Below are 13,320 nucleotides of genomic sequence, written 5' to 3' on the forward strand. Positions count from 1 at the left end.
GAAGGAATGAGATATCAAAGGTCTTGTTTGTACGTTTTTTCACAGATTTCAGTTATGTTATTTCATTTTTAGAGGGAATATTACTTGATGCTTCTCAATCTCTATTCGACCTTTGCTTGAATATTGCAAGGGTTACAGAGGCTTATGACTAACGATTGGCTTGAATATCAAAGGTCTTTGCTTGAATTTTCTCTTCTTTTCCTTGTAGATCAAGGCTTTGCTTAATTGAAGAAGCCTTTCACCATGATTCCCACTATGTTAATATCACAAACAACAATGGAAATTAACAAACTCTCTCATTGACATACAGAACTCGTAGAATGAAATAAATACAAATACATCCATGGATCTGAAATTCATTATCATCGTTTTATTTATTTATACATGAACAAAAATGGATGACCCATTTTTTTCGGTAGAAGGAAAATTCATTAAACAGAGATAAAATAGAGAATAACTACCAGTTCACACACAGACTGTGACTCCTACAATCCTGATTAGAGAGAGACTGTTACTAAACCAAAGCAACTAGACTCAGAAGATGGGTGACCCATCAAATTCCGATAACATTACACTCACTTTCCACGCCCACCACCGGATCGAGACCCATACCCACGACCCTCTCCATATCCTTCACCATACCCATTACCTGTCCCAGAGCCATAGCCACGACCCTCACCATAACCTTCACCATAGCCCCCACCAGAACCGGAACCAGATCCCGAACCATAACCACGACCTTCACCATAACCAGATCCTGAGCCAGAGCCTCGTCCATGTCCTGATCCAGATCCTGCACCATATCCTCGTCCACTGCCTGCTCCTGAACCAGCTCCTGAGCCTGCATAAGAGCCAGCACCAGAACGTGACCCAGCTCCTGACCCTGCATAAGAACCTGAACTTGAACCTGAACCTGAACCTGATCCAGAACCAGATCCACTACCACCTCCTCCTAAACCAAGTCCTAGCCCAAGTCCCAGACCACCACCTAAGCCCAAACCCAAGTCCTTCCTCGCAACTCGGCTTTCAACCTGAAGAGCCAAGGAAGCAAGAAGAACAACAAGAGCCATGGATTTTAAGCACCCCATTTTCTTCTACGTAATGGAACCCAGAAATTAGTGGACTAAGACCTGCTTAGACTGAGAGTCGGAATTGAAAGACTATTTCAGCTCACTCTAAAGTTTTGTGGGGTAAGTGATGGGCCTCTCTGGCTCTCTTATTTATAGCTGGTTTGGTTGTATACGTGGGAGATATAAAAAAAAAAAAATTGTTTATAGGTGGGTCCCTCCAAACATGAAATTAATCTCATCTCAAGGTAGTGGGATAGCCGTGGGTGCCTGAAAAGGTGGTGTTTCTAGACATTTCCGATGCTGTTTGTGAAGTTGGTAAAGCAAATAATTCCATTTCTGTGGCGCCAGGAAATGGAACATAACTTAGTGGAGCTCCATTTGGGGCGGTGCTCCAGCAAGATAAAGTTAATTTATCGCAGAAAACTCAACATGCATGCAACAACTGGTCGTTTCCAATGAAGGGATGTGTTTGGTTTATCAAAAGAGTAAGTGAGAAAAGAATCGAAGCAGGCTGAATCTAGCATGATCATGTATGTTCAATTTCTACATATGCCCACCAGAGGGTAGCAAAGCAGAATCACATGCATGTGGATATATAAATAAAGGAAGCTGGCAACTGTCAATTTTTGTTTAGTGGGTGAAGCACTTAAAAGGCATGGTCATGGTTTTCATAACCGGACCGGACCGGACTGTTAAAAACCAGGAACCGGTTAAGTGACCAGTTTTGATTTTTCTTAAAATCAGATTTTTTTTTTCAAAAATCATTGATTTTGGTCAGTAAATCGCTGACCTGGGCAGTTCTTTTTTTATTTTTTATTTTTTTTGTCAAAATGGACCGACTGTTCAACCCAAGAACCAGACCCCTGACCGATTCGTTCTCTGAGTGGGTTTTAAAAACCTTGGGCCTGGTTATAAGTTATCTAAGGCAATTGATTTTGAAGCCTATTTAAAAATAGTGTGAATTTGTGTGTTTGTTATAGAGTATGTTAATACTCTAATTCTTTTAAGATGGAGAGATGATCATATTACCAGCAAAGTATATCTCTATGATAAAAAATGACATGGTATTTTAATATCATTTGACAAATAGAAGTTGATGGGGTTGTTTAAGGGAGATGTCTTTAGGATCTTTGAGAGGAAAAGCTTTAATTTATTTCAGAGTACCTTTAACTACTACTATCATAAAAGATTTTAAGATAGCAGACATAACAATATTACTATAACTAGCCATGCAATATTCAATATGCTTAGATTTTATTACCATGTCAATATTTCCATTTTAAGCACTCTTAGGCTCATCTGGACAAAGTTCATTGGAGGAAGCAAGCAACTCATGCATTTAGCTAATGGAATCAAATGTCTTTAATGGTTATCATGATCATGCAGAATAAGCATGTAGGTGTATATATAATATATGTATATGTATACATGTATGTATATATTGTGTACATAAGTGTATAGTCTGTCAGGTCAGAGAAACATTGGGTTGGAGATGGGTTTTGGGCCAGGCTTAGCCCAAGCACCAACTATCCAAAGTCCAAACCCAGCCCATGTAAAAAACTGCAAGCTGAATCGGTTCAGGCTCAGGTTGGATCTGCCAAATTTGCCCACCTATATAAAATAATAAATGGAAATAATTTATTGAATGGTTCGATAGTAACAACACTCAAAGAACTCTACATTATGAAGTTCCAATATAATCAGTAATGTTTATTATTGTTATTATTGTTGTTATTTTTCATATGGTTTTTGTAAGAGGAAAATCTATGATGCGGGAAAGATATGGTATCGAAAGAGTTTTGACCAATCAAAACCCACCCATAAATTTTGATAAATAACACTTGGTTGTCTATCACGTTTATAATTCCAATTGACTGGTCAGAAGTTTTTTAGATATCGTATCTTTCCCATATCATAGTCAAACTCATTTTTGAATTAGATTGGATTGCAAACAATCTCTATCGCTTACGCCCAATTCCCAGCCCTTGTTATTAACTTTGCTAATGAAAGTGAACAAATTTCTTTCAATAAAATCATTCTTAATTAATAGGATGATTTGGTAAAGGACTTCTTTTTATCTGTTGTTTTTCATTCCATTAGTATTTATAAGGTACAATAGAGGATAAGTGCACTTTCATATATGCTATATAAAGCATGGAAACTTTCCTTGGGTTCCATGTTATCAAATTTAGTTAAGTAAAAAAAATTGAAAAATTACATGCCACTTTAGACTCTAAAGTTTGAAATTGACACTTTAGTAAAGTTAATTAAGTAAACTCACTCAAGGATCTATGATGCCATAAAATTACTTAAATAAATTTAATAATTTACACAAATTAAGATAATTAAATAAATTAAACCAACTATGTAGATTAAGCAATTGAATAAGTAAATTAAATTAATTAAGGAATTAAATAAATAAACAAAGTTAATCGATCTAAATAATAAATTAAGCCGATTGAGTGAATTAACTAATTGATTGAGCCAATCAAGTAAATTAGAGTAATTAAATAATCAAAGATAATTAAGGTAAATAAATAAATTAAGTTAGTATTAATTAAGTAAATAAAGTAATTAAAGAAATTAAGTAAGTTAGTTAATTTAGCGAATTGAGTTACTAAGTTAACTAAGTTAATTAAGTGATTGTTAATTTACTCTTAATTAAGCTAATTAAGTTAGTGCTTAAGTAATAATTTACTCTTTGTCATTGTTTATTTAATGACTCTAATTAGTTATTGTTACTCCATCATACCCTTTTAATTATCATTATTGTTAATTTACTCTTAATTATTTACAGTTAAATTAATTATTATTAATTTAATGACTCTAATTTGATAAAATTAATAAAATTTATTTTTTAACTAATCGATGTTTTAACATCTAAAGTGGAATTTTCAAATTTTACGTCTAAAGTGACTTATAATCTCCCCAAAAGAACGAGGCATTAATGTATAATGTCGAGATCTGCCTTGGCTTTATAGCCAAAGTACCGTTGAAAACCATGGTCCATATTTGGATGTGCTAATCAGCTAGTGATAAAGATATGCAATAGTTAATAATGATGGGAAAATCTATATATGATGCCAGAAACACATGATACCAGAAACGATTTAACTAATTAAAATCTTCCATGAATTTTAATGAAAATTTATCTGATTCCTTAACCTTGTTGAACTCAAGGTTCAAAATATCGATATGTCTGATATGTCGGTAGAGATGTATCGGACGAATTGATATATTTTTTTTACTTTATTTTTTATTTTTTTTTCAAAACCGGTTCAGGGGGTCGTTTAGAGCTCCTCTAACCCCTAAACCTGTTAGACCCCGAAACACCCACTATAAGGGCATATCGGAGAAGTGCCGGAATGATACGTATCAACCCGTATCATTCCGGGTGACTGATACGTGTCAATACTTTAAACATTGGTTGAACCATTGGACCTGTCACCTGTTCTTTACACTAATTCAGATTAATCCCAAACCCGCCAAAATTAAATTAGTAGTTGACTTGGTCAAAAACCAATTTGGGTGGGCATACCATCGACTTGGTTGACCTAGAAAATATATAAGTGATAACTTTTAAAACATTTCAATCCAGTAATTTTTGTAATATATGTTTTTATATTTTGAATGATAATATAATTTTTATTTACATTTGTTTTTATAAATATTTTGATTTAAATGAGAAAGAGAATGACTTACTAGAGAAGTCAACAGTTGTGGCAATTGTTGGATTTTAATCTCATAAGAGATTAAATCCAATGGGTTTGATTGGTCATCAATGAGGTGCTTTAAGGTGCACTTTGCTCGCACTTTGTTCGCACCCGCGTGGTTCACGATGGACAGCTCTGGTTTTGGTGCATTGATGACCGTTGATCACCGTTGATGAGATCAACGGTCACGATTCGATCGGGTGTGATCAAGAGGCACAATTCAAAGTTAACAGTCACCAACTGTTAACTACTTTTTAAATCATTGTGACTGTTCAAGGTGCCTTCTCTAAACCAGCACCCACTTTTTCCTCATACATCTTCACAAATTATTTAAGGAGCATGAATCAGACTCCAAAACATATAATTTCAAAATTCACTCTCTCTCTCTCAGTTCGGTCTGCTACAATCTCACGGAAGGTTTCTCTGGAGACTCTTCAACTTTGCTGGTTGTAGATTCTTGCCCAAGGCTCTGTTGTATCCTGGGAACGAATTTGCCTGTAACCCAACAGCAAACTCAGTAAAACTGAGTGGGGGCAAATAACATTCTAAAGACAGTGTCTTCAGACGCGCCTCAGAGCTTCTCCTTCAAAGTTACAGTGACCCCATTTTCCCCGACAGCAATAAGTTACTCTTCTTTCTCCTTCAATCCCCTTCTATTCTAATCAAAAGGCCATTAGTCTTTTAACAATTAATGATCTAAGGGTCAATGTTACAAGCAAACCGGTAAGCCTCACTCAGAAAAATGGGGCGACCTCTGGGTCAGGTTATAAACTTTGTTATTTGCGGTGTTTTTATGTTCTTCACGCCCTCCACGTACAAGTTCATCATATAGGGGTGAACAAAAAAAAAAAATCGAAAAATTGAACCGAAAAACCGGTTAATCGAATCAGTCGATTTGGTTTCAATTCGGTATTTTTAAAAAAATTAAGGTATTGATTTGGTTTCACTTAATCAATATAAAAAACCGACGGTTAATCAAAACGACCGATATACATACATTTTTATATATTTTATATATATTTATGTATATTATATATATTTTATAATATATATATTTGATATTCTTTATATATTATAAATTAATAAATATGTATTATATATAAATATATATATATAATATAATATTATTTATTATTTAAAATATAATGTTTTATATATATTTATAATTTTTTATTATATATTTATATATATTATAAAAACTAAAAAACCGACGATTAACCAACTGTGTTCAGTTCAGTTCCAATTATCGATTTTCCAAAACCCAAATAGTATCGATTCGGTTCCAAAAATTGCCCCACCGTCGTGAACACGCCTACCATGGAACAACATTCAAACAGATGACACACATTTATAATAAATATTATTGGATATTATTCATTCGATACTACATTTAGGAAAACAATATATAACTTAAACATGAATAGAATGTAGCATGTGGCCATTTGCACTCATTTAGTTTTGACAAGATATGATGTTTTCAGTCGGAAATTAATGTTTTTGGCTTTTTCGCTTTGAAGCTTTATATATATTTATGTAATTGCAAATTCTATACCATAAAAACATATTTATGGAAACCACAAAAAACATGCAAGTTGTAAATGTTGTTACATTTGCTAATATTGCATTCAATGTATGAATAATAGCAAGCTAAGATTGGTCCTAGGGTGTTCCATTTAGAGTTAAGTATACCAAATTTATAACATATAGTGTTTCGCAATTTTTTTGTTTTAGTAATAATCTAGTGTTTTCGCAATTTGAACACCTCAATTTTGATGAATCTCTTACCTTTGGCCCTCCAAACCCTAAAAACTAGAAAATACATCCAAATTCATCAAATTCCCCTCAAAAACTGAAACTTAACCATAAAACACACCAAAACAAACTTTAAGGCTGTGTTTGAAAACAATGTAAATGGAGTGTAAATTTCAGTTCAAGGTAAACTTATATTCTGATTCAGTTTTGCCTATGTTTGGCAGTAACGCATTTATGCATTGACAAATGACAGAAAACACATTTTCCAATGCATGTTTACATTTATAATGAGATGTAAAAGTAGACTAATAAAAAAGAAGTAAATTTGCATTCAAGTGGGTTTTTGATAAAAAAGACATATTTCATTGGAATTGGTGTTTGCATCCATTACAACTAAAAATCTGTTTGGTTAGAAGGTAAATTTGTCAATGCAAACTAACCCAATTTAGCAATTTCTATGAACCATTTTGCGCTTAGCATATTTGCATTCACATTTATTTGAATCCTTTCCAAATGCATCCTAAATGGTTGATTAGACCAAACCAATCATCTCAAAACCTAAAAACCCTAGGGTACCAAGCTTCAACCTTAGATCTCTAGATTCATAGTAAAATAAGAATTCCATTTCGAAAGCCAAAAGTCAAGGAACATGATTTGACATGTTACGTAAACCTGGCAAAAAATTAACCCAACCCAGCCTAACCCGAAAAAATAGGGTTAGGGTTTAATATTTAGCAACCTGAATGTGAAAATGGCATGACCCAACCCAACCCGAAAAAACTGGGTTGAGTTGGGTTGGGTCATGGGTCAATCCGTTGACCCGATTGTCAAGTCTAATTGAGATTATTTATGCATTGTTAGAAGTTTTCACTCTTTAATTTTTTCTATTTAGTCTTTACTTTTTATTGTTTACTCTTTAAATTGTTAAATGTTCAAGTTTTTATTTTATATTTGGATTTTTAAAGTTAATTCTTTTAATTTTGATATTTTTCATGTAATTTTTCTTTATTTTTTTAAATTTCAATTATTTTTTGGGATGACCCGAATTGACCCATGAGTCAACCCTAACCCAAACATTTAGGGTTAGGGTCTAGCATTTGACAATCCAACCCGAAATACCTTAACCCAACCCGATTGCCAGGTCTAACCTTACATATACCTTGCACTAGATTTGACCGTTCAAATCCACCCAAAACACAAAGAAAATCCATCTATAGCTCTAAGCACTCAAGATCCACCATTGAATTCATTAGATCCCCATAAAACCACCCTCAATCAATAAAATTGGTAAAATCTAACACCTCTAACTCCCAATCAACTGATCCAACATCTAGATTAAGTCTAGGAAAAATTTAATCAACATCAAATGTTATGATTAAACTCCCAAGAATAACCATTGAGTACCTTATTCGATAATCTAGATCCAAAATGTAGTTTTATTCCACTTGACTTCAAATCTTCACTCTACATATCAAGCCACGTTAGATGTCCTCTCTTTTTCTCTTATTTTAACCCCTCTTTTCTTTAGCCTTCCTTGTTTTCTCAAAAAGCTCTCCTCTTCCTCTATCATATGGACACCACATCATGTCCAACCCACTTTCCAATTTGTAAGCGATGTAACAATACGATAAATCATCATCCTTGTCTCACATTTGGCGCCCATTTTCAGCCTTACATCGCCTAGAGCATTGTTAAACTTTGTCTTCACCGGGTATGCATGCAAATGGTTTCCTAAGGAGATGAAAAGAGAGACTCCCCCTATTTTTTTACACATTAAAACAGGGGCTCTGCTCCGTGTGCTTTTTCAATGTATTAAATGTAGCATGGTTTTAGTTTTCATGGGAAAAAATAGTCTTAGCAGTTTGTTCGTTTGAAAGATAGATCAGATCGGCATTGTCATCTTCATCAGGTATTAATTTTCAATTGGCACCCCCCTCTTATTTTTACACATGAAAACAGGGGCTCCGCCCTCTATGTTTTCTCTTTTTCTCATGTTTTCTCAATTTTTAAATATTGATTCGTTTCAGTTTAAATAGTCTCACAAGTTCGTTCGACCAAACGCTAGAAAACAGTTTTTTTTTTTTGATCCGAAAGACCAGCTTTGTTTCTCTCCTAGCATCGATTTGCGGACCATTGTTCTCAGGTACGGTAATCTCATTTCCATCATTTTTCTTACTCTTCTTATGGTATTTCTAATTTCGTTTTTTCATTCTACGCAAGTATTAGCAACTGAATCCATCACAAAGAGTACTTTGAACACTGATTCACATCTACTGTATTCACTCTGTGGAGCAAACACTGTAGATGGAAACGGGGTAAATGGATCAGGTATCAGATATGGATTAGATTTTCCACTACCCAATCCATTTGACTTAAAGTGATGTGGTTGGATGGTTTGTTTTTTCATTAATTGAACCCATCTGAGCCAGCTCCGACCCATTTGCGTTGAATAGTATATTATCTATTACTTATGATTCATAATTTCATTTATTTTATTATAACTCGTACCAAAATTAACTAATTCTTTTTGTGATTACTTCCCAAACAATATTATTGTTTTTCATAATTAATAAGTTTCAATTTATTAATATTTCTGGGATTAATTACTAATATTTTCGGCAATCTACTAATATCTTACCAAAATTAATTAATTAGTTTTGGCATTAATTAAAATTACCAAATTTCAATTAAAATCTATTATTTATATTCAAGGTTAATTAAAAATTACCAAAATATATTACTGTTTATAGTAATTAATATCAGGGATATATTAATAATTTATGATTAATTAATTAGTGATATATTACCAACAATTTAATTGCTACCAATAATAATTAATTATTTTATTAATATTAAAATTTTAAAATTAATAACTATTTTCATGAATAACTAAATTAATTAATTTCTTACGTTTTTAATATTTACAATATATTAATAATTTATGATTAATTAATTAATTAGTGATATATTACCAGCAAATTAATTAACCACAAAGTATAATTAATTATTTTTTAATATTCAAATTTAAAAATGAATCTATATTTTAATTATTTTATTATTGTTTTGAATAGTTTATAATATTAATTTTATTAATTAATAATATTGCTAACATTACTATTAATAATAGTAATAATTTTTATAAATTAAGAATTTTAAAAATTATTAATTTATAATTAAGAATGATTAATTATAATTATAAAATTTTTAATAATTTTATTTATATATCAATTATAAAATCTAAAAAAATATTTATTAACTACTCTTGTGAATAAATTAAAAGATATCAAAAAATATTACTATTATTAGTAATTAATATTACTGTTAATAAATGTAAATTAAAATTAGTGTTATTAATTATGTACCAAAATTAATTAATTACTTTCATGATTAATGAAAAGTACCAAAAATTGTCATTGTTTTTAATAATTAATAGTATTAGTTTTATTAATTATAGCGGGGATCCATGCAATGCACATACTTTATTAAAAGAACCGAGGCTAAAGGAGTTAGGGGTGCAACTTGGGTGGGCCTAGCCTGAGCATGACCTAACTCAACCAAAGCTTTTGCACAAGTTGGGCTTGACTTTTTGAACTTGAAGCTATGCTTAGGCCAGAAAACTCAAGCCTAACCTAAACTTAGGATGAATTGTGGCCTTAGGTACTTCGAGCTTGACTCCATTCAAAGCTAAACTTGCCCAAGTCCAAGCCCAATCCAAGATGTTGGGTTAAGCTCGATCTAACCCTAATCTGAGCTTAACCCAACATCTTAAGTTGGGCTTGGGTTTGTACATGTTAAGCTTTGTAGCCCAATCTCTATGTAGAATATATTGATAATATGTAAATATGTATATCATAAAATGTTGGATGGGATCAAATTGATTGGTTTGGGCTCGGGCTACCCGAGGCCTCAACCCAATCTCAGCTTGAATTTAAGTTAGGCTTGAGTTTTTTGGCCTAAGCCCAACTTGAAGTTCAAAAACTCAAGCCAATTTGTGCAAAAGCTTAGTTAAACTAGGTCAGGCTTAGGTTTAGCCCATGCAAACTACACCCTAGCTCCTTTTGCCTCAAATTCTTTTAAAAAAGTCCGCCGCACGGGTTCCCACTAGTTATTACTAAAACATTAAAATCAATCTTTGATACCAATTCACACCCAAATATCTATAAAATCCACATTTGATCTTTCAAGATCCCAATTTGATGGTTTCGATCAAATCTCACATGTACCCCTATTGTCCAATTAGATATCTCCATCTAACTTGAAACATTAAAATATCCATTCACACCAAATAACAAATTCCAACCCCAAATTCCAAGATCCACTTATCCTATCATCTTAGATTCCATTTAAACATTTCTTGTTAAGCAAACTTTCAACACCAAAACATTGACACTTCCCTTGCTAGATCTAACATTCCCAATCAATTCATAAACACTAAATATATTTACTTATACGAAAAAGCTTTCATTTAACCCACCAAACCACCTAAATTCTATTTCTAACCCTTCTTATTGGTCAAGATATCCATCTTCAGATCTACCTCTCTAATCCACCGGTGAATCAATTAAAACCCTCCACTAAACCCCTTAGAACATAAAAACATTTATTCCTAAAATCTAGCTTAAGATAGTTAAGTAAAATCTCCATAATAAACCATAAAGGACAAAATTTAGGGGTAGCTCAAGAGAAAATGAGTGATATCCTCATTGCTCAGGAAATGGTGCATTTCATGAGGAGAAAGAAAGGGAAGCCCGAAGTTGTGGGTTGTAAGGTTGATATGGAGAAGGCCTGTGACAGGATTGAATGGGATTTCATTGTGAAAACATTAATTAAATATGGGTTCCAAAAAAATGGATCATTGAGTGCATTATATTAGTTTTTTATTAACTTCTTATTAAACTCCTAGAGAGTTTACTCTTACTAAGGGTATTAGACAAGGAGATCTCTCCCCTTGGAAAAAGAAGCAATGGATAGAAAAAAAAAAGTTCTATTGGGTATAGAATTGCTAAGAATGGGCTATGATCCCAAATTTGTAATTTGGAGACTAATGTTTAAGTATTGCAGAAACATCAATTATAGTTTGTCGAAAAATAAGAGAAATTTTCACCAAGTTCCTAAAAGCATCAAGACAAAATCTTGATTTTTGCAAATTGTTTGTTAGTTTCTCTAAAAACATCCCAAGAAAATTGAGGAAAGTTATGTAAAAAATTTTTAAAATTCCTCTAGAGTTCAATACAGAGTCCCACTTGGTTGCTCCTATCATTAATGGTAAAGTCACTAAAGAAAGGTTAATGGAATATGTGACACATAAACTATCAGGCTGGAAGAGAATCTCCCTCTTATTTGTTAGTAGATCAACTCTTAGGCTCAGTTTGAAAAGAGTAGAAATACAAATATGTATAGTACAAAATACAAGGTTTTGCACTCTACATATTTGTATTTATACTCCTTCCAAAATGAGCTTTATTAACTCAACTACTAGTATGAAACCCCGATTTTCCCAATTTTTGATGAGATCATTCTATAAACAAACAAAATATCAATGAAATAGGAGAATGACTCAATTAAGTCGTGACTAGTTTCTCGTGTATTTAAATAGATGATGGTTACAGAGGTATTGCTATGTATAGTGTTAGAGTTCAAAAAGAAAACTAGTTACAATGACAAGATAATGTTAGCTAAGGGATTAAGTTAATTAGCTAAGATAATGGTAAGCTTGTACATATATTGCCAAATGGAATGAGTCAATTACGCGAGTAACTGGGATATTCTAACATGCATCCCCCCTCAAGATTAGCAGTCTCTTGGAGACTGTAAGCTTGGCTTTGAGCTCTTGAAATCTTGTTGTGGGAAGAGGTTTTTTAAGGACATCAACATTCTGCTCGTGACTGGATACATGATTAACAACGAGACACCTACCTGCAACCTTCTCTCGTATATAACGAAGATCCAACTCGATGTATTTAATTCGAGCATGGTGCACCGGATTGGATGATAGAATCTTGGCCACCAAATTGTCACACTAAATTATTGGAGGTTGAGGAAGCTTTAAACCAAGCTCTCGTAGCAACATTGGAACTAGATAAGTTCAGATGCAATGGAGGCAAGGCTACAATACTCAGATTCTGTGTTAGAGCGAGAAACCATAGATCGCTTGTAATAGCTCAATAAAATTAGATTACATCCCAAATAAAGACAATAGCTTCCTTGGGAGTGCCAATCAACTAGGCAAATATCCCATCAATATTAGAAAAAAGCCTCTAGATCCAATTCATGAGTGGATCAGAAGAGAAGCCCATGATCAATGGTTGACTTTAGATAACCGAAGGATCCACTTAACAGAACTCGAATGAACATCAATAGATTCCTTCATAAATTTGAAAACTTTATTAACAAAGAAATTAATGTCTGGTCGAGTGAAAGTATTGTACTGCAATGCCCTTACCACACTACGATATTTAATGACATCCAAGAGAGGTGAACCTTGGCTAACATCAATACGGGTAGAAGTAGCCATGGATGTATGAATAGGTTTATCTTAGTCTTAAAGAGGATATCATGAATACATTTATGTTGTGAAAGATACACACCAACTGTAGTACAATGGAGCTCTATTCCTAAGAAGTAATGGGCATAACTCCAAGATCTCGAAGAGAAAAAGTGGTAAAGATCTAGGAAATGAGAACAGTAATGGCCAAAGTAGATGATCCAGTGACAAGTATATTATCTACATATACAGGAAGAATGATATTAGTACCACAGCAGCGAATAAAGAGAGAACTATCCAC

The 13,320-nt window shown here is 33.0% G+C and overlaps 1 protein-coding gene across 1 annotated transcript; it reads right to left on the bottom strand.

Moving 5' to 3' along the window:
* Positions 1-346: 346 nt before the first annotated feature.
* LOC104605366 (uncharacterized) lies at positions 347-1,207 on the bottom strand. Its single transcript, XM_010270102.3, has one exon. It carries the CDS (start codon positions 1,086-1,088, stop codon positions 576-578), a length of 513 nt encoding a protein of 170 aa, XP_010268404.1. The 5' UTR covers positions 1,089-1,207; the 3' UTR covers positions 347-575.
* Between the last annotated feature and the right edge of the window lie 12,113 nt (positions 1,208-13,320).

Source organism: Nelumbo nucifera, chromosome 8, assembly GCF_055504915.1.
Source record: "Nelumbo nucifera cultivar China Antique chromosome 8, China Antique-T2T, whole genome shotgun sequence".
NCBI classification, from domain to species: domain Eukaryota; kingdom Viridiplantae; phylum Streptophyta; class Magnoliopsida; order Proteales; family Nelumbonaceae; genus Nelumbo; species Nelumbo nucifera.

What these genes read in the sequence shown, in the direction of transcription:
- LOC104605366 (XM_010270102.3), bottom strand. Translation starts at nt 1,088, where the DNA reads ATGGGGTGCTTAAAATCCATGGCTCTTGTTGTTCTTCTTGCTTCCTTG.